General features: G+C 45.5%; 1 protein-coding gene across 1 annotated transcript; it reads right to left on the minus strand.

The window, feature by feature from the left end:
* Nucleotides 1-1719: 1719 nt before the first annotated feature.
* On the minus strand, nt 1720-26056 carry LOC114588127 (afadin- and alpha-actinin-binding protein A-like). The gene is made up of 14 exons (XM_028713066.2): nt 25406-26056; nt 22383-22456; nt 20151-20323; nt 18776-18991; nt 14783-14893; nt 13253-13388; nt 12842-12917; nt 10902-11046; nt 10175-10259; nt 8523-8671; nt 5050-5223; nt 3668-3794; nt 2921-3092; nt 1720-2359 (listed from the first exon to the last, which is right to left on the minus strand). Exons 2-14 carry the CDS (start codon nt 22429-22431, stop codon nt 2230-2232), a joined length of 1743 nt encoding a protein of 580 aa, XP_028568899.2. The 5' UTR covers nt 22432-22456; nt 25406-26056; the 3' UTR covers nt 1720-2229.
* Nucleotides 26057-26458: the final 402 nt, after the last annotated feature.

A 26458-nucleotide genomic window follows, 5' to 3' on the forward strand; every position in this document is an offset into this window, starting at 1 on the left:
GGACAGGGTATAAATAATAAATTCATTATTGTTATTATTATTATTATTATTATTACTTGCATAAGCAAGCACGTGCACCTGGGCAGAAATGCTCCGGTTTCTTTTGAATCTTGGAATTGTAGAGCTGGAAAGGTTCACTAGGGTCATCTAGTCCAACCCCACGCAAGGCAGGACTTGAACCCATGACCCTGAGATTAAGGCTCTCATGTTCTAGGACTGAGCTATCCCTTCGCAACACACAGAGTAGCCCTGAACGCACTGGCTGCAAAAAAATAATAATAATCAGGAAAAGAGAGTTAACTAAAATCGCTTTAAGTTGTTGTGGTGATTTAGAGGTTTAATCTCAAATCAGGCTGGATTTCAGCTTGTTTGTGTCTGGTACCTTCTCTTGCTTACATTAGGTTCTGTATTATTTTATTATAATTCCACTGCTACCAATTTCTCATGAGCTTTGTAAACTTATGGGCAGGAATGTGTGTATGTGGGGTATGTGCCTTTTTGTTTTTCTTGTAAGTCCCTTTGGGTTGCCTTGGGCAAGATGAAGGGGCTAACAATTTTATTTATTATTATTATTATTATTATTATTATTATTATTATTATTGCCAGTCCTCAGCACAGCAGCTGGTTCCCCCCTCCCTTCCAACTACTTTGCATATGTTGTTTACAATGGACAGGATCACACTAGGATTGCAGGCACACACATTAAAGCTGAATTCACACGTTAAATGTGTTTTAATACTCTGGCCAGTAGCTTGCCAACAGTATGCATTACTTTTGCAGTGTACAAGGGGACAGGCGCTTACAATTTTAAAGGAAAGAGAAAAGGAAGAGGAAAACAACAGAAGGGTAAATACGGGATTACCACCCCCTCCAGCTGTTATTCATTCTTTGCTTGGTCACAGTTTTAGTTGCAGCAGGGCTAGGAAATAAAGCCAAAGGCCTAATAAGAAAGGTAGGTAGAGGGCTTGAAATAATTGCAAGAGCATCGTGTACACCTAGAATTCCAACACTCGCATCACTGCAAACACTCCCTTCATTTATCCTGGATTAAGGCACTTGGATTTCAGGCCCCACGAATTGCACTATGGCAGAGATAGCTACAGCCTATGTCTGAATATTCTTTTCCCCCTGGCACTTACCGTATTTTTCGCTCCATAAGACGCACCTGACTATAAGACGCACCTAGTTTTTAGAGGGGGGAAGGGGGAAAGCCCTGGTTTTTTTGGGATCAGCTCACAGTTGTGCATATTCTTTTGCAAAAGGGAAAACCCCCTTTTTAAAGGATCAGCTCAAAGTTGTTGAGCTTACTTTGCAAAGGGGAAAAATCCTGTTTTTATGGGGTTCACCTCACAGTTCTGCAGCTTCTTTAGGAAAGGAAAGGGAGCCGTTTCTACAGTTTCCAGACAGTTTCCTTACTTTTTAGGAGGAAAAAAGTGCGTCTTATGGAGTGAAAAATACAGTAAATCCTACCTCTCCTCCATTATGGAACCCAAGGTGCCAACATGTCGCTAACGCTCAGGTGGTCCTGACCAGATCCGCTCAGCTTCAGCAAGTTGGTTAAAGCTGCATTGAGACCAAACACTGGGACCATGAACTGAACTCTCTCATGGTACCTGAGCCAAGTCAGTCAGAGTAATAGCTGCGCCGAGGCCTCTAAAAATCAAGGAAGCATCCCTTTCCAAAAACCCTTCCAAAATTAAGCCAGATACCACACACGGATAAAAACACGTTTTTATTATAAGAAGATAAGAACCCTTGAAGAAACCCCGAATTCTATAGCCACAAAAACAGGAGAAAACTTTTAAAAGAGATGAGGTATAACAGGGTGCTTAACTTGTAAATTCTTAAAAACCTTCCCCACTGGAACGTTCTGGGATACAGATGGGGGAAAATGGACATTAACATTACACCCCTAAGAGCAGATGTATTAACATATAAAATTCAAATGTCCAGTTACCAGCATCAGTTACCAGCAATGATTATATCACTTCTATACTTGCACACAAAACAGTTCAATTGCATCTTTTATTCTCATTAGCAGCTTTTCCTAAGCAGCAGCAATGAATATAATTCCAAATGAGGGAAAGCCATCTCTTGTAAGTTCTACTGAGGTTAAGGAGTCATGCATTAACATTTCAGCTTCTTATAACTAAGACAGCAAAATATATTGAAATGGAACTTTTTTTAAAAAACCAAAAACCCACTCAGGTAGCAAGGTTAAGAGCATCCCTAGAGGAAGCTGTCCAGGAAGCGTTCTAAAAGGTCACCCTGAAGCTCATCTTTCACAGACACCTCAGTTTGGCAAGCTGTGTTTTGGCAGCTCCTCTTACTTTGCCAGAGCTGTGGAGGAGAAGCTGGCCTAGAAGGAAGAGACCAAAATAATAAATGAATAAATACACATGTGGTTATTGTATGCCCATTCTTCCTTGTGTGTAGGCTGTTCAAATCCCAAAATTCCCTTCCTATTTATGGACAAGAGGGCATTATTTATTTGTTTATTTTTTTAGCTGGTTTTTATTTAATTTGCCACAAAAAAAATCTAACATTGACATTTTGATAATGGCACTCATGCCTTCCATCCCTGTAGACAAACTATAGAAACAGAGGCAAGTGTCCTCTCTGTCATATTCATTCATTCATTCATTCATTCATTCATTCACTCATTCATAAATACACTCCAGTTGCAGTTACTATGTCCAATCCTATCAGCTATTGATATAAGCAACAAACAGGCATGGGTCAACAACACACAGGTTTCTTTTAGCAATACAGAAAGGCTCAGTTGTTGCATAAGGCAATGCAGGGCTAGGACAGTGTTGGGAAATTCAGTGTGCCTGGAAGGTCATCCCCAAGTCTGGACTGGATCTCCATCAGCCCCCACCCTGCTGCCTGATTAGACCAGGAGCAACGATGGCCTTACCAGTCATCTGGGAGGACCAGCTGTTGCCTGCACATGGTGGGGCTGGTTGGGTTTGAAGCAAGGTGTTTTCTTCTTAAGACCTGCACTGGGCTGCAGCAAGGAGTGATCATGACCTTTGCATAAGGGGTACAGACGGGTTTGTTCCAGGTCCTTTGTTTGAGCAAATGCTCGTCTGTGGTCAAGGGGAAAAAGGGGTTACAAAGCAGAAAGCCACATAAGCAGTTAAGAATGTCAAGACAAGCCCGGAGGGATCAGAACAAAGGTCCATCAAATTTAATACATCATCATCATCATCATCATCATCAAGTCCTGCAATCCAGCAGCAGATGGCCAGATGGCACCAAATCAAACTTTGCAATCCCGTGGAGCAGTTTCCCATTTCTGTGGCTTTTAGACAGCAAGACCTATGAGCCTATGCCAGCAACACTCTGTAGCATAACTCTGCAAAATGCAAGACCATTAGCACTGTGGGGTGAAAAAGTGGGTCACACACTGAATAAACAAGCAAGCAAGCAAGCAAGCAAGCAAGCAAGCAAACAAACAAACAAACAAACAAACAAACAAACAAACAAACAAACAAACACACACACAAGACAATAACGCTTTTGGAGACCTCCAAAGACAGAGACAGACAGGATTTCTATGCCTTTCTGCCTTTACGTATGTACTACAGAAAACACAGGCATAACCACAGTAGAACACACCTGCCATGTGTTTTGAAGCTATACTAGAGGTGGAGACAATTACCTTGCACCCCCCTGGCAGCCACTGGGGCAGAGAGCCTTCGGGAAGGATCTCTCACATCGAATCCTGGCCACGAAGACAAGAATCCTTGCTGCAGGAATAGGGCCTTGCGTTGCTCAAACTGCTTCCTCTGCCAAGGAGAAGAAGACAGATTATTATCTACCGTATTTTTCACTCCATATGACACACTTTTTTCCTCTTAAAAACTAAGGGGAAATGTCTGTGCGTCTTATGGAGTGAATGTGTGGTCCCTGGAGCTAAATTGCCGGAGTGTGGCATGCTCCTAAGCTGCTCTTTGGGGCTGGAGGGGGAAACCCAGGCTTCCCCCTCCAGCTCCAGGAGCAGCGGGCAGGCTGCACGCAGATGCGCGCTCCTGAGCCGCTCTTTGGGGCTGGCGGGGGAAACCTGGGTGCCGGCAGAGCAACCGGGGCTTCCCCTGCCAGCCCTGACAAGCTCTGGGAACAGCGGGCAGGCTGCGGGCAGCCTGTCCGCTGCTCCCTGAGCTGCTCTTTGGGGCATTTCCAGAATTCTACCAATCTCTCAGCCATCTTGAGACCACTCAGAACTTCTCCTTCCATGGTGGAAAGCTCAGTCAGATGATCAACTTGTGGTTGAGCTATACTGCTTAAGATTCTAGGAGCTCACAATAATCCTCTCTGTCATATTCATTCACACACACACACACACACACACACACACACACACACACCCTCCATACAAAGAACTAGATGTTCAAGAGAAGGGTCCCAGCTTAGCCTTTTCCCTGACATGCCAGACTATGAGAAGACAATTTGACTTTGTGTTTGTTCCTGGGGAAATAAAAGGTAAAGGTTGGGTCCAGTTGTAGACGACTCTGGGGTTGTGACGTTCATCTCACTCTGTAGGCCAAGGGAGCTGGCATTTGTCCACAGACAGTTGTTCCAGGTCATGTGGCCAGCATGACTAAGCCAAGAACCAGAGCAGAGTACAGAAACGCCATTTACCTTCCCGCCAGAGCAGTACCTATTTATCTACTTGCACTTTGACGTGCTTTCAAACTGCTAGGTGGGCAGGAGCTGGGACCGAACAACAGGAGCTCACCCCGTTGCGGGGATTCCAACCGCTGACCTTCTGGTCGGCAAGCCCTAGGCTCTGTGTATAAACTTGAGGTTTAAGAAGATGAATCTATCAGGGATGAGGAACCTTTGGGCCCTCCAGATGTTGCTGGACGACAACTCCCATCATCCCTGACCACTAACTGATGGGATTCAGAGCCCAACAACATATAGAAGGCCCACATCTGCCCTACCCTGTTTCATCATTCTCAAGGAGGCATTGCTGCTGCTTGTTAAAAATGTATAAAGGTGGCAACTTGGCTTCAGGTCTTCAGGAAAGTAGCTGCCTACCTCCCACCCCAGCCGAATGGCCGCTTCTGTGAAGTTTTTCCTCTCTACTTCAAATGCTTGTTTCTGCTCCTCAAACCTATTCTGTTCTTCTTGCAGCAACTGCTGTTCCTCCAGAAAATAAGATCCCTTCAGGTGAGCTGGGAGCTCTGAACTGGAGGCAGCGGTCAATTGCTCCTGAAAGAAGGAGACATGTCACTTTGGGTGGGAAAATGAAATGAAGAAACAACGGATTTTTTCTCTGTCATCCACCATTACGGGGCAACATCTTGTCCCCAACCCCATGTTAGCCCTGCTTCCAATGCTACCAATCCAAAATGTCAAGCATAAAGTGCTGGCCTTCTTTCTTATGAGCAGCGAGACAAATAGTTGCTTACAATTGGGGAGGAAACCATTATATGGAACTTGCCGAACTGACCGGGAGACTCCGAGACCAGAGAGAAGAGACGGTGGAAGAAGATTGGAAGGAGTTTAAGGAATATTTGAAAAAATGTGTTAATATTTAAATATTGGAAAAGCTTTGGAAGTGGATATAGGCTGTAGGGTTAGAAGTAGAAGATAGTGTGTTTTAAAATAGTATTATTTGTAAGTGATAAAATGTGAAGTTACTTTAAGTGTGATAAAAAAAAAGATGCTTAGAAACGATGATATATGTAAACTGCTAAAGATGAAGTAAAATGAAAATCAGATAGGTGGGACTTGGGGAACCCACTTAACAATGTTTAGAAAAATAAGGATATGACAAGAATTTGTTTGTATTGCTTGTCTTTTCTGTTTGTGTTCTTTATTTGTGTTATAAAATGAATAATTTTTTTTTTTTGGAAAAAGCAATTGGGGGAAAAACCACCCTTCCCATCACAGAAAGTTGGGCCCAATATGTGTGAAATATAGCATTTATGGAACGCTTAACTCACTTATCAGAGGGTGATAAGAGGAATACCAAAGAAAGATGGGTTTGACTCTTGATTTATATCATTTATTAACAAGAGTAGAGTAATCTCCCTTCCATGTGGATGACTGAATGCAAGAGTTAACACCTGTACATGTATTTGTCTTGGAAGACAACATGTTTGGTAACTGATTTTTTTTAAAAAAATAATTCAGTAAAGTCTGTAAACAAATAAACGGGCCACCCTTTCTGATTACAGAGCTTTCCGCCAAGGGGAGTAGGAACAGAACACGTCTCCATTACAAACTTGCATTGGTTCTGCCCCAGTTTTAACAGCCATGCGTTTCCCAGTAACTGAGTCCTGGAAACCACAGTTTGGTGCTGGTAATTCTACGGTCAGAACTATGGTTCTCATTGTTCCTTGCAAGAAGGCAAGGCTACCAACCAGTTTGTGGTGCTACAAGATTCAGCCAGTAGAGGGAACTAAAAGGCTGAACTAACAAGGGATGAAACTTCACAAGCACCTGCTGCTGATAGTGTGTGGGGTTCAGCCATATAAAGTCTGCAAACAGCAGCCTGTAAGTACAAGTCATAGACCTTTTCCCACAGCCCAATTATTTGTGCACCAACTCACAGAAAGAACCCTGCTCTTCCATCACACTTGCTGCAATTCCATGTGTACTCAGTCGCCTGTCCTGATGAATTCAATACTTTAGGATGAATTCCAGTTACCTTAGAGTACTTCCAACTTCCTCTTCCAAAAGGAGACCCCCCCACACATCAGCCCAAGCAAACTCTCTAATGCTCTGTATGCAACTTCCCCCCTTCCAGTGGACATTTGGCACCTGCTTGCTGGCCTCGGTCCAGTATATCTGAAGGAGCGTCTCCACCCCCATCGTTCTGCCCGGACACTGAGGTCCAGCGCCAAGGGCCTTCTGGCGGTTCCCTCGCTGTGAGAAGCCAAGTTACAGGGAACCAGGCAGAGAGCCTTCTCGGTGGTGGCACCCGCCCTGTGGAACGCCCTCCCACCAGATGTCAAAGAGAAAAACAACTACCAGACTTTTAGAAGACATCTGAAGGCAGCCCTGTTTAGGGAAGCTTTTAATGTTGAATAGACTATTGTATTTTAATATTCTGTTGGGAGCCGCCCAGAGTGGCTGGGAAAACCCAGCCAGATGGGCAGGGTATAAATAAATTATATTATAATATTATTATTATTATTGATCTTAGTTTGTGCAGCCAGAGCATCTGGGCAGGATAACTGGAGATGTGATGCCAGCTACATGCACACTCAACCCCTGCCCACCCTGACTATTGAGAGTGTCAATTTCAGAAGGTTTTGCTGGCCATGATCATTGGCTGCTGTCCACAAGTTGTGCAATATCTATATGAAACTGCAAAGAAGCACCCAGGAGTTTGGAGTTCAGTATGTTGTTGACACCACGCTCTATTTTTTATTTCCACTCCATGAAAAAGCTGCATAGAGGTTCTGAACTGAGCCCTAGAGGCAGTAGATGTCTTCTGGCCAATGTGAAGCTTAATCCAGACAGGACAGAGGTGTTCCTGGTTGGCAGAGCTGACTCAGAAGTGTGTAACTGATTTTTGATGGGGTAGCTTTCCGCTTGAAAACAGGTGTTCCCATTTGGGGGTTCTTCTGGACTTTGCTATCACCTTAGATGCTTATGTATCAGCACCAACTAAGCCCATTCCTTGAAGCTGCACATTTGGCTAGGGTGACATGCACTTAAATTGCATCCCAGGGCTGCCTTTGAGGAGAGTCCTTGGAAATTTCAACTGATTCAGAATATCACAGCCAGGCTGTTTATAGGAAACGTGCCTTCTTTAATTCAAATACCTACGCTTGCAACATATGAACACAGTAGGGGACCCCTGACCATTAGGTCCAGTCGTGGCCGACTCTGGGGTTGCGGTGCTCATCTCGCTTTATTGGCCAAGGGAGCCAGCATACAGCTTCCAGGTCATGTGGCCAGCATGACTAAGCCACTTCTGGCGAACCAGAGCAGCGCACGGAAATGCCGTTTACCTTCCCACTGGAGCGGTACCTACGGTATTTATCTACTTGCACTTTGATGTGCTTTCGAACTGCTAGGTTAGCAGGAGCTGGGACCGAGCAACAGGAGCTCACCCCGTTGCGGGGATTTGAACCGCCGACCTTCTGATCGGCAAGTCCCAGGCTCTGTGCTTTAACCCACAGCGCCACCCACGTCCTGTACTAAGCAAACTAAGGTTTGTCTACCCCAGGGGTAGGCAAACTAAGGCCGGATGCAGCCCAATCGCCTTCTGAATCCAGCCTGCGGACGGTCCGGGAATCAGCGTGTTTTTACATGAGTAGAATGTGTTCTTTTATTTAAAATGCATCCCTGGGTTATTTGTGGGGCATAGGAATTAGTTCTTTTTTTTTCTTTTCCAAAATATAGTCCGGCCCCCCACAAGGTCTGAGGGACAGTGGACCGGCCCCCTTCTGAAAAGGTTTGCTGACCCTTGGCCTAAAATCTAATGTGTCACCTGCAGAGGGCAGACAGGAATGCCTGGAGAATGGCCAGAATTGACCAAATCTTTCCTTTACCTGGAAACATTGTTGCTGCAATGCAATCAGCACCCTGCTCTCCTCAATTTCTCCCTTTAGCTTCATGATTTCCTTCTCGTGATCCGTCACGCTGATTACAGGGTCTTGCCCACCTCCCTCAGATACACAGGAATCAGCTGCATAGACAGCTGTGGAGGGAAAGGGAAAGCAGGAATGTGTCTTTATGGAGCCCAACATTTCAGCTCTAGGAGGCTCACAGAAGGAAACTACAAGAGAGACACAGATTTTGGAGCATTCGAACTCAGGACTTCCAACACATCAGCTTGTCTGGTGGGTCCAAAAATGTAAAAAATAATTTCAAGCTTCAAGCTGCACTTAAAGAGATTTCAGGATCAGTATGGTTTGGTGAAGAGAGTTGAAAAGCCAGACTCCACTGCAAACTGATCTACCTCACAGGGTTGTTGTAAAGTTCTTAAAGTACCTTGCGTATTTTTAAAGCTGAAAACCGGATCAGTTCGTTATTGTATGCAATATTTTAAAAGATAACAGTGTACATACATACAAACACACCCTTCCAGGTGGTGTAAGTGTCTTAAGGCAATCTGATAGGTCAGAGCAGCTTCACCTGTTGCGTTCCTAACATACCATGCCTTTGCTTTATAAACATCACTGCTAAGGAAGGCTGCATTCTAGTGGTAACAATGCACCAAGTTTTGATATAAGCAAGTGTCCTTGTTGCCAGTAAACTTTCGTGAGCAAAAAGGCATTATAGGAGGATTATGGCTCTTGTTTGCTTTCGAATTAGCTCCAGCCAGAATCAAAGCTGAACAAAACACTGCAAAAAATGTCAGCCAGACCACCTTTGTTGGTTCTTTTTGAGCTGATGACGATTTCTGGCTTTTCAATTCAGGCAAAAGGGGGCTTGCCCATACCACAAGAGAACAAGGCCAAGTAACCAAGCTTTCGTTCTGCTATGCATGCAAGGTTCCATGCTGTGTTTTACTGCTGCTAAGGTCTTGCACATGTCATCCCTGATTTGAACGCTAAGAACCAACATAAGCCAACATCGGAACTGGGTGAGACATGCAATCAAATGTTGTAGTGTGGATTTCAGCCAGCTTCTCTCCCCACACCCATTATGGAAGCAAAAAAGACCTTGCCCTGTGTAATCCCAGCATTTGACATACAGAGAAGTTGATGTATGCAGAGGAACCATTACAGCTGCTATCCTCCAGGAATGTGCGCAACCCTTTTGGAATCTCATCCGATCTAAATTTGTGACCAGTGCCAATTTATTTATAAGCTAAACAAGCTTAGGGCCCCACTCTCTTGGGGGCCCCCAAAAAATTCAAAGGAAAAAAAACCTGGATATACATTTCCAAAACATAAGATAAGTTCAACAATTACTTTGATAAAATACATGTTTTGTTATGTGCAAATGGCTTTAGATACCTATTGGGACCATAAATGAGCATATAGCATATATTCAACACAAAAAACAGTGCCAAAGGCCAGTTGGACATATGAAGGGCCCCATTACCTTCAGTAGCTTAGGGCCTCATCAAACCTAAATCCGGCCCTGTTTGCGACCATCACCAGTGCCTCTTTTCCCAGGGAATTTCCAGGGTAAGAATAATGTGATATGGGAGCCAAAAATCAGAGGAAAGAACTTGCAGCTTCCAAAACCATACCTTGACTCCCAAGTGTCTTGAGGCTGCTCTTCAGCCTGCTCCACTGCTCCTGGAAGGCCTTGTATGGGCAGCTTAGCTCTGCATCCTGGAGAAGAGAAAACAGCAGCTGAGCACCAGAGAAGCCAGAGGACTGTGGATCGCCCTCCCATCAGATGTCAAGGAGATAAGTAGATGTACAACCTTCAAAAGACATCTGAAGGCAGCCCTATATACGGTAATGTTCTGATACATTTTTGTCTTATGTTGGAAGCCACCCAGATTGGCTGGGTCAATCCAAACAGATAAAAAGGTAAAGGTAAAGGAACCCCTGACCATTAGGTCCAGTCGTGGCCGACTCTGGAGTTGCGGCGCTCATCTCGCTTTATTGGCCATGACAGCTTCTGGGTCAAGTGGCCAGCATGACTAAGCCGTTTCTGGCGAACCAGTGCGGCGCATGGAAACGCCATTTACCTTCCCACCGGAATAGGTAAACCTATTTATTTACTTGCACTTTGACATGCTTTCGAACTGCTAGGTTGGCAGGAGCAGGGACTGAGCAATGGGAGCTCACCCCGTCACGGGGATTCAAACTGCCGACTTTCTGATCGACAAACCCTAGGCTCTGTGGTTTAACCCACAGTGCCACCCGCGTCCCTCCAAACAGATAGGCGGGGTACAAATAATAAAATTATTATTATTAAGTGGCAGTGGCAGCTGCCGCCAGCCAGGAGCCCCACAAAACTCTTACCCGGGCAGTGTCAGTCCCCAAAAGCTGCTCCATATCTTGGCCCACTTGGCTCAGCAGCTGCTTCAGCTGGGCATTCTCCAAAGCCAGGCCCTGCTCCCGCCGTTCCTGCTTGGCTAGCTGGGTGCGGTAGAGCTCTTCCTCCTTCCTGCCAGAAAGGAGAATCAGGAAATAAAGGAAGATGGATACTGCCTTCCAAAGCCTAAACCAGGCCCAGGACTACCACCCCCTGTGATCTTCAACAGCTATCCACTGTTAGGATTCTTTTCCCGTGCTGCAGTCATGGGATTGTTTTTTATCACATGGTGGTGTAAGTTTTCATTCCACATTGTGGGAAGTCACGGAGACAGGATGTTTGTATTACTGTGTTTCCGTGATGTAGGACGTTTGTCCTTTGTTCTCTCTCTTTGCTATCTGATGCTGAAGAGGAAGGAGCTATGATGCTCTGAGTGTGTATTTGTAAATAAACGTAGTTTAGCCAAATGCTGCGCTACTGAGTCTGTATGCTGACTGCCTATACAGTGGTACCTCAGGTTACATACGCTTCAGGTTACAGATGCTTCAGGTTACAGACTCCGCTAACCCAGAAATAGTACCTCGGGTTAAGAACTTTGCTTCAGGATGAGAACAGAAATTGCGTGGTGGCAGCAGGAGGCTCCATTAGCTAAAGTGGTGCTTCAGGTTAAGAACAGTTTCAGGTTAAGAACGGACCTCTGGAACGAATTAAGTACTTAACCTGAGGTACCACTGTACTCTGTTGACCCTGAAGTGTGCCGATGCCTCTAAGATATCAGTCGCTGTGATTTTCGGGCTGGAGAAAGATTTTGAATCTCCCGAACAAATGACCTGGAGGGAGAGAACATGCCAGTCGGGCATGTGTCTTTGCCAGACCCCTACTCGTGTGTAGGACTTCTTGACATCCACCACCTCCTGATAGCCCATCCTTGGATTTAAGAATTCACCTGGCAGCCAGGAATTCCATGCAGGCTGGGAGGGTGGGTGGGTGAGGAAGGAAAGTTTCTTCCTCCACGACCCACACAAAAAATGCTATGTGGAGCAGCCATACTTAGCCTGCATGACCTCCAGATGTTGCTGAACTGAAGCTCCCATCATTACCGACCATGAGCCCCGGTAGCTGAGGTTGATGGGAGTTGATGGGAGCAATAGCTAGAGGGCCATAGGTTCCCCATCCCTGATGTAGAAGGGCCTGGGGTTCCATACCCAGAAGCTATAGGCAGTGATGGGATAGGGAAAATCTCCTGTCTGAAACCCTATAGGGTCACCAGCAGTCCATGCAGACAGAACTGAGCTAGCTGGACCAAAGGCTGCCTTGGTAGATAATTAAATAACTATGTTCCTATCAGCTAGATCAGCTACCTTTAATCTTTCCAGACCCATTACCCACTTTTAACCCAAACATGCATTCGGGGACCCATTTCTTAATATTTTACTATACGTTTGCACGGTGGTAGTGCTTCTGTTGAAGCGTCGTCCAGCCTGGACACTGAGGTCCACCTCTGAGGGCCTTCTGGTGGTTCCCTCACTGCGAGAAGTGAAGTTACAGGGAACCAGGCACAGGGCCTTCTTGGTAATGGCGCCCACCCTGTGGAATGCCCTCCCGTCAGATGTCAAGGAGATAAAAAAACCAAACTATTTGACCTTTAGAAGACATCTGAAGGCAGCCCTGTTCAGGGAAGTTTTTAAAGGTCAATGCTTCATTGTGTTTTTAATATTTTGTTGGGTGCTGCCCAGAGTGGCTGGGGCAACCCAGTCAGGTGGGTGACATATAAATATTGCATAAGGCTGTGACCCACTAGCAAGTCCCAACACACCAGTGGAAAATCGGTGCACTAGATTAGTCAGTCCATTTCTGTGTGCAGCTAGTTCTTTCACACGCTTCTTAAAGCCCCTGGGTCCTTAACAGACAGGTCCCTGTAACTCACCTGCCAAGCGTTTTCCCGGTTTTCCACGTTGCTCTCCTACCATCAACCCGGGGCAGGGTGTTGAGGACTTCAATTGCTAGAGACAGCAAGACTAGCCTGAGTAGGAGATCAATATTACACCATCTCTTTCCTTGCCCCCAGCCCCAGGACAGAACTTCCCTTCCCCAGACCCCACAGCCAGGTTCTTGGAGCCGAATCCAAATTGTGCTGGAGCAAGCAGCATACGGAGTCCTGCATTGCAGGGGGTGGGTCTAGATGACCCTTGGGATCCTTTCCAGTGCTATGATTCTATATGCTAACTTCTCCACTTTCCATTATCCAAGTTGCAAAAGGAATTTTTCAACACACCCAGATGAAGCTCTCTTGCCTCGAACTTCCACACTCCTCCACCTTGCTCCCTTGCCCACTTACTTCCTCTCTTGTCTTTCTTGTCAGTCACCAGCTGGCTCATCTTCTCCCTGAGTCGGAGTAACTCTTGCTCCTTTCTTTTCATTTCGTGGCTGTGCTGGCTCTTCTGGTTGGCCAGCGCATTCAGGAGCTTGGCGATCTTTTCAGACAAATGCGGACTGCTATCAGCTAGCGACCCACCACAACTCCCTTCGTCTGACCCCGTTGAAAGTTCTGTGTTCTTAAGAAGTGTACACAGGAAGCATTCCCTAGACTTTCCCCTCCAATATATCACAGCTGGGCAACTTGTATTGCCTTTTATTCTATTCGCTCTCACATACATGCCTGTAAAGGAGTTGCTAAACTGGCCACAGCAGCAGCCTGCTTAGCGGGGTAGAGCTGGCACTGATTTTTAAATGTGTGCTTTAACATCATCAGCCACAAACCCATTGGGTGGAAAGAAGAGGTGGCCATAAATGGGGTTGAAAAAAATCTTAAGGGTGGTATTCAACTAAGTTTTACTCAGACTAGAGTATTCAACTAAGTAGACCCAACCAGGGCTTCCCTCTCCCCACCAAAATTGGTTTGTAGGGTTCGGAGAGCCAAACCATGTGTAGCAGGAGGAGAGGGCAGAGTGTTCCACCAGGCAAGCAGAAATGTGTGCACTGACAGTGTGATCTGCTTAGCGCTACGCTGAATCCCCTCCTGTAGAAATTAATGGATGTGACCCAACGGTACCGATTATTTTGATTGGCAAAGCAGAGGAGATGGCCAGGACCATCTAGGGATTCTCTCAGTCATTGGGAATGTATCACTGAAGACTGTTGGTGACAGGAGAAGGACTATTATTATTATTATTATTATTATTATTATTATTATTATTATTATTTTGTCTTCTTCTTCTTAATTGAATTTATATACCGTTCTATACCCAGGGGTCTCAGGGCAGTTCACAGAATAAAATCAAGATATAGAACCACAAAATATGTGATAAAAATAAAAACAACCACCTCAATAGCCCCCCCCCCAAAAAAAACACATTTTAAAAGGGCATAGGATGTAAACCAGATCAACCAAAGGCCTGGTTAAAAAGGAACGTTTTTGCCTGGCGCTTAAAGGTGTATAATGAAGGTGCCAGGTGAATTTCCCTGGGGAGAGCATTTCACAGACGTGGAGCCACTGCAGAGAAGGCCCCTTTCTCGTGTTGCCACCTTCTGGACCTCTCAAGGAGGAGGCACACAAAGGAAGGCCTCATAGGATGATCTCAGGGTCCATGGAAAGAGGCGGTCCTTGAGGTATTGGGGTCCTGAGCCATTTTGTGGCTTTGGAGAACCTTCGGATGGCTACACCCATTTTTGACCAACAGAGGAGCCTCAACTGGGGTTTATTATGTCCAAATTGCATTATTGTGATGCTCTTTGAAGCTGGTCTCCTCTGTTCCCACCATATGTCTCTTTTCCTGCTGCCAATTAATGAGAAGTGTTGCCAGTTGGATTTTCCATCTCCAGCATTAGAAAGCCAAGGTTCAGCCGTTTCCCCCCTCATTCCACTTACTTCATCCTTTTCTCCTTTCAGCATGCTATTCAGTTGCTTGTTCTTGCTTTGAAGTTGCTGCTCCTTGCTCTGCACAGCTGCAATTTCCTGTTCACAAGCTTCCACCTGGTCCTGAAGTTTTTTGGGGCAGGGTGGGGATAAGCAGGAGGTGTAAAGAATAAGGGTAATAAAGACCGTGTCTCTCTCCCTGCACATCCCACCCCCAAAAGAAAAGCACCCCACTAATTATATTGCTGCACAGGGCAGGTGGATGGCGCATGGGTTAATAAGTCTGTAGGGAAGCAAGCAAATACCTATATAGGCCCAGTTCACACATAATGCTAAGCCAAACCATGGCTTGCTGCAAATGAGCAGATTGTTTGATGTATTGCGGTTGTTTGATGCATTACGGTATTTTAATATTTTGTTGGAAGCAACCCAGAGTGGCTGGGGAAGCCCAGCCAGATGGGTGGGGTATAAATAATATATTATTATTATTATTATTATTATTATTATTATTATTATTATTATTGGGATGCGGGTGGCGCTGTGGGTTAAACCACAGAGCCTAGGACTTGCCAATCAGAAGGTCGGTGGTTCGAATCCCTGCGACGGGGTGAGCTCCCGTTGCTCGGTCCCTGCTCCTGCCAACCTAGCAGTTCGAAAGCATGTCAAAGTGCAAGTAGATAAATAGGTACCGCTCCGGCGGGAAGGTAAACGGCGTTTCCGTGCACTGCTCTGGTTTGCCAGAAGCGGCTTAGTCATGCTGGCCACATGACCCGGAAGCTGTACGCCGGCTCCCTCGGCCAATAAAGCGAGATGAGCGCCGCAACCCCAGAGTCGGTCACGACTGGTCAGGGGTCCCTTTACCTTTACCTGTTGTTGTTGTTGTTGTTGTTGTTGTTGTTATTGTTATTGTTATTGTTATTATTCCTAGAGAGAAGATTGCAGCTGCTCTCCTCTTCCTCCTGCTCCCACACTGCTGAAGGCCAACTCATGCTTTGGCTAAGTGTTGCTTCAGAGCCCAGGTGTGTGGCATGAGCAGTTAAGACAGGAACAAGCCTTAATTACAGCCAGGTAAGTTAAAAAAATTTAGAGGCTCACAGCTGCTTTAGGCTGAATATTGGTTTCTTACTGAGCCTGCTACCTGACAAGGCAAGCCCGGCCCTTCCTCTTGTTATAAGAATTTTAAGGTCTCAAATATAAATTAAATGTGCAAGGCAAATACATACGTAAGTATATACAGTGGTGCCTCGCAAGACGAAATTAATTCGTTCCGCGAGTTTTGTCGTCTTGCAATTTTTTTCGTCTTGCGAAGCACGGTGTCGGGAAAGTTTTGGAAAAGCTTCAAAAATCACCAAAGTCTTCAAAAACCTCAAAAAAGGCTACCACACCGCGTGCTATGAGTTGCTCCTCGAAGTCAAGTCGCAACTGTATTAACGGTGTTAAGAAAAAGGAAACAAACTTGCAAGATGTTTCCGTCTTGCGAAGCAAGCCCATAGGAAAAATCGTCTTGCGAAGCAGCTCAAAAAACAAAAAACCGTTTCGTCTAGGGAGTTTTCCGTCTTGCGAGGCATTCGTCTTGCGAGGTACCACTGTAAACCACATGTCTGAAATAGTACAGGAGAGCAACCCTCAAGCCATTTTGACTCTCCCAAATTGACCTCAAATATTTCTCTGCAAGGAGGAAGGAAAAGGGAAAGCCTCCCCATTGCCTTTTGCGTACCTGCCTTAAGGGCGTATTTGTGTGTGAATAGGGTGAGCCTGTGACCTGGATTCAGGAACTAAAGTATTAAGCATCACAAAAGAATGGCCAGGCTGCACAGGTAATGCAATCAGTGACAATTAGGTATCCTGGCAGACAGGATTTCTGCTGTAGACCACTTCCTTCTGTGATGTATGTATGATGTTTTAGTGGGGTGGTCTTGGGCTAAAGGTAGGCAATTTCAAAAGTCTATATAAGGGCTTGTGCACCATTGTTCAGGGTTCTTGTCCCTCCTGCGTGTGGTGAGTGGGGACCCTGTTGCAACAGTTTAATAAAGATCAGGCTTACTAGCCGTTTTGCTTCTCAATATACTCTGGTTGGCCTCTGTTATTTTCTCCTACTGATAAAGGTAAAGGTAAAGGTACCCCTGCCCGTACGGGCCAGTCTTGACAGACTCTAGGGTTGTGCGCCCATCTCACTCAAGAGGCCGGGGGCCAGCGCTGTCCGGAGACACTTTCCGGGTCACGTGGCCAGCGTGACAAGCTGCATCTGGCGAGCCAGAGCCGCACACGGAAACGCCGTTTACCTTCCCGCTAGTAAGCGGTCCCTATTTATCTACTTGCACTTTGACATGCTTTCAAACTGCTAGGTGGGCAGGAGCAGGGACCGAGCAACGGGAGCTCACCCCGCCACGGGGATTCGAACCACCGACCTTTCGATCGGCAAGCCCTAGGCGCTGAGGCTTTTTACCCACAGCGCCACCCACGTCCCCCCCTCCTACCGATAGGGGCCCACTTAAGGACTCTATACGGGCTCTTGACACTCTTATTGCAGGTAGGTGTTCAAATCTGGTATTTTGGGCTGGTGGAGCTACCCACGAGCTTATCTACGTCCTGGGCTCCTTTGGAGGAAGGGCAGGATATAAATTTAATGCACAAGCAAATAGAAGTAAACAGAACTTGAGCAACTGGCTGTGGCCCCCTTCACCAGCAGTGTGTTCACAAGTAAGCCCACTACTTTATATCATCATCATCAATCTTTATTACGGTCCAGAGACCCAACAAATCGTTACAAAGCAATACACAATTCATACAGCCTATCTCCAGGTTAAACAAGCATTTTGTTCAGAATATAGGGATCATTGGTTCTTGCAACCACCGATAAAAACTTTGCCACTGCTAATGTTCTAGCATTTGTCCGGTCTTCCAATAGGAACCTGACATAGTGAGCCTCTGATTTTCCCGGGAAAGGAACCAGCAAGGGTAGTATCAGTTCAGCCCTGGCTTGCTCATATTTCGCACAGCGCAGCAAAATATGTGTTATAGAATTGATGTCTTAAGCACACGAGCAAAGTCTGTCCTGGTAGGGGACTCCTCTCAACCTACCATCCAAAACTGCAGAAGGAAAGACGTTTAGTCTGGCTTTGGTGACAAGCCTTCAATAGTTTGGTACTGTCAGGTTTTTAATGTAAGATGTTAACTTAAAGACATGCCCATATTGTACTCCTACTGCCAGCAGACTACAGACTGCGTGTGATCGAGATCGCAAGTCACTGTGTGCATTATCCCATAATCTTTGCTTTAACGTCTTTAGGGCGCCTTCATAACTCAGGTAATACAGTTGGGGGGGGTGACAGACCAATAGAGGTGGCACTTTATATCACTGCAGCATGCTAGGCCTCTCCTCGTCCTGGCACCCTCCCCTTGAGAACCCCTAAAGATCAAGGAGAATAGATGATCATACAACAGTTAACCCTGTATGATCTTTTTGCTGCTGCTTAGAGTAAACAGAGTTTAATTTATAACAGAAACAGTATGTTATTGCACTGCCCAATCCAGATAGTTGCTGTTCCAGTAAACTATTTAAGAGTTTCATACTGTACAGAAACTGTCCTTGAACGGGGACACTTTGATACAGCTTCTTCTGCCTCACCCATTTCTTAGTTGCCATTACACAGAAAAGTATTTTGAACTATTCATTATTCAGTGGAAGTTTTTTCCCCTTATCAATTGTGTTTTTTTGTTTTTTTTGCTGCGCTCACAAAATTTCCTGTAAGCTCATGATTAGTCCACAGAAAACCCAGAAGTTAAAAGGCACTAATTATATTAGGTAACAATTGAACATTCTGAAGTGCTATCTCAGTAATTCTTACAGCAAACCTGAAAGGTACGACAATATTATCCCGCACTGCGAATCAGAAAGGTTGCTGACCCCTGATCTACCCCAAGACACCCAAATGCAGAGAATGGACATGAACAAGCTGAGATGCACTTATGGGATGAACAGAGTAAAAACCCAGGAGCTCTGACCTTGAGTTTACCATGTCGCGACCTCAGATAGTCCAGTTCCCCGGCCCGTCGCCTTTCCTCTGCCTCCAGGTCACCCAGCTTGGCAGAGACACCTTGGTAGAGATTCAGCAGTCTGCAAGTACTGTTAACTAACGCCAGGAGGTCAAAGCCATGCTCAGCACCATCTCCAGAACCATCATCCTTATATAGCGCAGGGAGACCCAGCATCACCAGTTCCTAGGTAGAGAAGGTAATTAAGGAGGGAAGAGTCACTAAAGGAGTCCAATGACTGTTTAACTACAACTGCTTTTCTCCAGATTCTGTCCACCTTACCATTAGGTACTCAGTTTCTCTCCCGGCTCATTGGTTAACTTGCTTTCACCATCTTCTTAACCAGTCCTTATACAGGTGCCTACCAGCACACCAGAAGTCTACCCTTCTGTGATCCCTTTGCAGGAGACAGATAGCCCCAAATTTATCATACAGCTCAGCTTCAATAGAAATTTTGACGCATCGTCAAAACTACCCGGCAACACTTATCTAAATCATGTAAGTGTTGGAAATGTAAAAAAGAAAGAAGGTTATTTTTATGTAGTGGTCTTGTTGTAAGGTTAAAGCTTACCGGGAAATGATATACCGTGGATTGAAAAGGATGTTCAAAATAACCTTTGTAAAAAAAAAAAAAAAAAACCAGAAGTTTTTCTTTTGGGAATTATAGAGACAGAACTACCTAAAATGTATAGAAACTGATTCATGTATGCTGCTACAGCGGCAAGAATGTTACTTGTCCCAAAATAGCAAGAAGCAGAAGTCCCAGCAAAGGAAGAATGGATACAAAAACTTATGGAATATGCAGAAATGGCAAAACTTATTGGAAGAAAAAGAAATCAAGATAACATATATTTTTGTGGAAAAAATGGTAATGGTTTATTACATTAATTATAAACAGATAAAAACATTGGCAGGATTGTTGTAATAACCTGCAGTTTCATATGAGTATATATTTAAAGAAGATGGATAAATGAGCAAATTAAGTTAATCCGTATATGCAGAAGATATTAAAAACAAATTTGAGGGAACCGCAGAAAGAGGGGGAAGGAAGTCAAGTTTTGAAATGTCAAAAGGATTGTAAAAATAGTGAAATGTATAAAGTTTATGAAATGTATAAGCTTGAAAAGTACACAATAAAAATACATAAAATGCAAACAAAAAACAAAGACCCCCAACTACCCTGCAATTTGCACAGGAGCAGGGAAAACCTCTCAGTTGCTACACCTGCAGCTTGACATTACCAAACTAGACAGCAGCAGACAGCTGGAAAAGTAGATTCCTTCCCTGTAAAAGGCTCAGTCCTGACTCGCACACAGTGACCTTCCTGCCCAAGGCCATTGCTCACCTTGTTAAGGTAGGAGATACAATGATCGACATTGTCACTCCAACAGACGACATCGCCCAGGCCACCAAGGCCTCCCAGAAGCTCCCCAGAGTCAGGGTAACAGGCTGGGTTGCACCCATCAGCTGAAAAGAGGCCCATCTCAGAAGCATAGCTGGAAACGAAGAACTGTGTGTCTGTGAGGAAGAGGACAAAGTAATAACACAGGAAGATCCAGCGGGAAGACATAGGCAGACGGTGGAAGAGGGACCAAAGGATGCCTGAGCTGTAGGTGGGTTGCACCTAGTGTGATGGACCTCTGCGAATCCAAAGGACAGAGGAAGGTCTCTAGTGGCTTAAGTGCAGGAGTGAATGCTAAGCTGGCGTTTTCATGCATGCATCTGCACCCGTGTTAGAAACTGAGATATGGAAGCCAGGAGCTGAATGACACCTTAAACCTAGGGTATGGGCGCAACAATGGAATGTCTAGGCATGCTTTTTTATAACAAGAATACAAAGCTGAAAATGAATGAACTGCAGCTAAAATATTATTTTCATTTTCCACATGGTCTAGTCCTTCCCCTGCGCACCCCCCATATATTCTTAAGAGGGTCTCTTCTCCAGTCTTCAGAGAGTAACTGGAAGTGGGGAGGCAGAAAAACATCCTCCTTTCCTTCCACTCTGCAGTTTTAATCTGAAATCTTAGGCGCAGTACTGTGCCCAGAGCTCAGAAACTGCTTGCATTAATGAAATTCCCTGTCGCAAAATGCGCATAGAACAATGGGAGTTTTGAACACACACACACACACAGAGTTTCTTTACCCATATATTTGTGCACTCAGTAACATACAGTGGTGCCTCGCAAGACGAAAATAATCCATTCCGCGAGTCTCTTCGTCTAGCGGTTTTTTCGTCTTGCGAAGCAACCCTATTAGCGGCTTAGCGCTATTAGCGGCTTAGCGGCTATTAAAGGCTTAGCGGCTTAGCGGCTAAAAGGCTATTAGCGGCTTAGCGGCTTAGAAAAAGGGGGGGGAGCGGGGGGAAATCGCAAGACTCGCAAGACGTTTTCGTCTTGCGAAGCAAGCCCATAAGGAAAATCGTCTTGCGAAGCAACTCAAAAACGGAAAACCCTTTCGTCTAGCGGGTTTTTCGTCTTGCGAGGCATTCGTCCTGCGGGGCACCACTGTACTGGTATAATGACAGGCTTGAATGTGAACCAGCCACTTAAAGACAGCCGTTTCAGTGGCACCAGTTGTATACTTGAATACACAGCCATATAGAGAAAACAAGTGCAGCTTTTTTGTGGGAACTGACTGTAGGGTACAAGGCTGCAGAGATAAAGCCCCAGAGGTCCAGTAGTCAGGAGCCCTGCTCCACAAGGAGGAATCAGTCCAGGAGGAAACAGTCCTAGAAAAGCAGAGTAGTTCTCCCGCCAGCTATAGCACAGGCCATTTGGTGCCTCACTTTGTGTAATCACATTTGTGTAATCTCACTGTTGGGACGCGGGTGGCGCTGTGGGTTAAAGCCTCAGCGCCTAGGGCTTGCCGATCGAAAGGTCGGCGGTTCGAATCCCCGCGGCAGGGTGCGCTCCCGTTGCTCGGTCCCAGCGCCTGCCAACCTAGCAGTTCGAAATCACCACCAGGTGCAAGTAGATAAATAGGGACCGCTTACTAGCGGGAAGGTAAACGGCGTTCCGTGTGCGGCTCTGGCTCGCCAGATGCAGCTTTGTCACGCTGGCCACGTGACCCGGAAGTGTCTCCGGACAGCGCTGGCCCCCGGCCTCTTAAGTGAGATGGGCGCACAACCCCCGAGTCTGTCAAGACTGGCCCGTACGGGCAGGGGTACCTTTACCTTTAATCTCACTGTATACAAGTTGTACAAGTAACAATAAAGTATTTCAATTTCACTTAGTCAACAGGGAAGAATGTGTTGACAACCTTGGCGCAAGCCAGCACAAGAGCCAGTGCGTGGGGTTGCGACTACGGCCAGGGAAACCCAGGTTCACATCCCTGCCATGCAGCAGACCTTGCAATTGTCACTCTCTCTCTCTGAGCCTAACCTACCTCACAGGGTTGCTGTGAGGATAAAAATGTGTCTCTGTGGATATAGTAATGTGCACTGCTTCCTTAAGCCCCTTGGAGGAAGGGTGGGATAGAAATGTAAGAAATCAATCAAATGAGAAATGCTGGAAAAGTTAGAAACTCCGGCAAGTATCTCTAGCTAAGTTGCCTTACCAAACAGTAACTGCACAGTTACCTGTGAATAGTTGATCCCCTGGAGTATCTGGGGCAGCTGAGGCTTCCATTTTCTACCAGGGGTTCACTAGAAATCTAGAAAGAAACGAAGAGTTATTATTATTATTTTAGACACTCCTACAAGGTCCACAATGCAGCAGTGACACGGGAATCTGAGCTTTTCTATACCCAGCTATTCAACATGCACCTGGCTCTCTTGCAAGAACTCACACATTAATTCTATTTTAATAATCACTACCAGTGCCTGCCAACCTAGCAGTTCGAAAGGACCCCCGGGTGCAAGTAGATAAATAGGGACCGCTTACTAGCGGGAAGGTAAACGGCGTTTCCGTGTGCTGCACTGGCTCGCCAGATGCAGCTTTGTCACGCTGGCCACGTGACCCGGAAGTGTCTCCGGACAGCGCTGGCCCCCGGCCTCTTGAGTGAGATGGGCGCACAACCCTAGAGTCTGTCAAGACTGGCCCGTACGGGCAGGGGTACCTTTACCTTTTTACCAGTTACTAGCAGATACAGATTCATTTTTTTAACTTTGATCCTGTACTGAATTTACTTGCCAGGTGGCTGACTGAGAAAACTGAATGTCCCTCTAGGTAACAGGGCCTCACGTTGCTTATGCACTGAATTTCTGGAGAGCTTTTGAATTTAGGTAAAAAGAAAAAGCACAACCTTGGAGGCTGTACACTTGTCCTGAAGCGTGTTTTTTGGGATTCAGAAAAGTGTGTAATTTTCCCCACACATTATTTTGCAATGCTTTTCCATCAGATTGCCTCAGAATAGCTGTCACACAGGTGGCTTCTGCAAATCCTGCCCTTTGCCCCATGCTTCTGTCAATTTAAGGCAGCCTTCGCCAAGCTGGTACTGTGCAGATGTTTGGGATGAGGCAATTCTCAAATGCCCCTGCCAGCACCACTGGCTGACTGGGACTGATGGGAATCAGACTAAAACATCTGCATGGCAGTGTGTTGATGAAGGCTCATTTCAGGAATGCTGCCTGTTTCCTAGGACACAAGACCTGGAGTTTATCGGCATTTTAAGCCATACTAATAAGATTGCCTGCCAAACCATATTTTACTTGTCTACTCTGAAGGATGCTAGCTGGTTTGCCACTGTAAACATGGCCCCCACAGCATTCCTCATTCCCAGCTGTTGTCAGACTACAACTCCCATCATTCCTGACCACTGGTACTGCTAGCTAGGGATGATGGGAATTGTATTCCAGCAACAGCCAGTGACCCAGGTTTGAGAAACACTGCCAGAGTCTCGAACGCATCCCTCCTAAATGTCCCACCCCACATTTGTAAACTGTTCTGGACATAGACCTAGCTATGCATTTGCTACTTTGTAAAATGTACTCATTTTTTAAAAATATTCAAATATTAATTAAGATGCCTGCACATTACCTTTTATTAATAATAAAAACACAAAGAAGGCAAAACATACAATAGAGCCCTTATAGGACAGCTGCCTGACAAGCTTTTCTCATCTCTATGTGGGGAGAAAACTTGCCCTGCGGAATTTCTGCTTAAAAGGCACAGGCACCCTGCAAACCAGGCAGAAGTTGGCAACCTTGGAGGCCAGCAAGCTTGTTTTTTTTTACTCAAGCTTCGCCTGTTTCCCAGTGCAGAATTATTGCCACTGTTCTCCTACTTTTAAGAATATCTCTGTCACTTCCTGCACCCACCCAGACAGAAGGATACAGAGACACTAATAATAATAATATTAATAGCAATAATAATAATAAACATATGGGAAAAGGTGTGGCTGATACTGTTAGGGAACAGGGTATGACGTCCATTTTCTCTCTCTTTTTCACACACACACACACACACACACCTCTAGCCCTTCAAACACACAACCACACGCAGCATCCATAGTGTATAATAAAAAGCTATTCTTTTCAAAAAGCAAAACAAAACTTGAAATCCCCCATACGCTTATCTTGTTGATAAAATGCACACACACTAACACACTAATCCTTTAGCTGCTCTTATTTTTTTTTATCTGTAAGCCGCCTTGAGTCCCTGGCAGGGGAAAAGGCGGGGTGTAGTATTATATAAAGGAATAATAGGACCGCGTTGAAGCCGCCAACCTCGCTAGCCTAACCCTCTGCAGAGTTGTGCAATATACCCTCAGCAGCCCTGCCGGCACCAGCGAAACCCCCCGACCCGCCGTCCCTGCAACCGCAATTCACTCGCTCCTTACTAGCGCAGCGCAGACGCTGCAAGACTCGCCGGGGGCTTCAGGTCAATGGCTTTTTTCCTAAAGTTCCCGCCCCTGTTCAGCGCGACTCGCCATTGGATGGAACGGAGGAATCCCGCTCTGACGTCATGCAGTTTGCAGTTCCAATATGTTGGGGCTGGTTACCCGCAGCAGCATCAGAGTAAGGGATACTCAGTGCCGGATTTACGTATAAGCTAAACAAGCTACAGTATAGCTTAGGGCCCCACTCTCTTGGGGGCCCCCAAAAAAATTAAAGGGGAAAAAACACCTGGATGTACATTTCCAAAATATAAGATAAAAAATAAAACCTACACACAGCAACACTGTTTTGTGTTAAAACAAAAAAAAAATCCTTCCAGTAGCACCTTAAAGACCAACTAAGTTAGTTCTTGGTATGAGCTTTCGTGTGCATGCACACTTCTTCAGATCTGAAAGAAGAAGTGTGTATCTGAAGAAGTGTGCATGCACACGAAAGCTCATACCAAGAACTAACTTAGTTGGTCTTTAAGGTGCTACTGGAAGGAATTTTTTTTGTTTTGACTATGGCAGACCAACACGGCTACCTATCTGTAACTGTTTTGTGTTGTGTAGGCTCCTATAATGTAGGTAATGGGCCTCGCCTGCTAGCCTGCTCCTTAAAATATCACTGGTTTTGTTATGTGCAAATGGCTTTAGATACCTATTAGGTCCATAAATTTCCATATAGCATATACAGTATTCAACACACACACACACACACACACACACACACAAACCAATTTGTTGTTGACAAAGGACAGCTGGACATATAAAGGGCCCCATTACCTTCAGTAACTTAGGGCCTCATCAGACCTAAATCCGGCCCTGGATATACTGCAGCTGAATATGGAGGTTCCACTCAGCTATCACAGAATATTGGCAGCTCAGGACAGTAGAGAGGAGGAGAGAGACTGGCCAGTCACTTTTGTGCATGTGACAGTATGCACAGCCATTTTGTGCTGGCACCCATGGCACTTTTTTATCAATACAGTGGTACCTTGGGTTACAGACACTTCAGGTTACAGACTCCGCTAACCCAGAAATAGTACCTCGGGTTAAGAACTTTGCTTCAGGATGAGAACAGAAATTGCGTGGTGGCAGCAGGAGGCCCCATTAGCTAAAGTGGTGCTTCAGGTTAAGAACAGTTTCTGGTTAAGAACGGGCCTCCGGAACGAATTAAGTACTTAACCCGAGGTACCACTGTATAACCAAACCAGCAATTTTTGATATAACTAAAAACTACTCTGAAAATTTATTATTCCAAAAATGAAACCTTCATCTGGTTGTAAATATTAAGATTATACCAGCGAGAATGAGTCTTTCTGTAAAAAAGAAGAAGATTTAAATCAGGTCTTACTGACAAGTGATTTAAATCAAGTCTTACTGACTAGTGATTTAAATCAAATCCACCCTGCTTGTGGTGAATATATGCACTTTCCCCCTCCATTAATGTTTTGTGGCCCTCTCTCGCCGCCTTTTCTGCTCTTTTAGATGTGGCAGCCATTTTGTGATGTGGCAGCATGACCCTACAGCAGCCATTTTGAGCACAATGCATCAAACGGAGCCTGCGCAGTCTGTGTTACTGTGGACTGTGAGCATATTAGGAAACTTTCCAGGTTTTGGGGGTGGGGGGTGGGCCTTGAAGAGACAAATAAACTAATGACGTGCTAGTCACAGAGGACATGCACAGATGGCAACGGTTTATCAGCTGCTCATGCCATAGGAGGATCCAAGGGGCCAAGGTCTCTTCTCCACCCCTGCAAAATATCTGAGGGGGCTGGAAAATTGATGGTCCAAATGATGTGCATGCGCCACATCTTGTGATCAATTATGGGGGGC

This window comes from Podarcis muralis, chromosome 17 (genome assembly GCF_964188315.1).
Source record: "Podarcis muralis chromosome 17, rPodMur119.hap1.1, whole genome shotgun sequence".
In the NCBI taxonomy this organism is placed as follows: Eukaryota; Metazoa; Chordata; class Lepidosauria; order Squamata; family Lacertidae; genus Podarcis; species Podarcis muralis.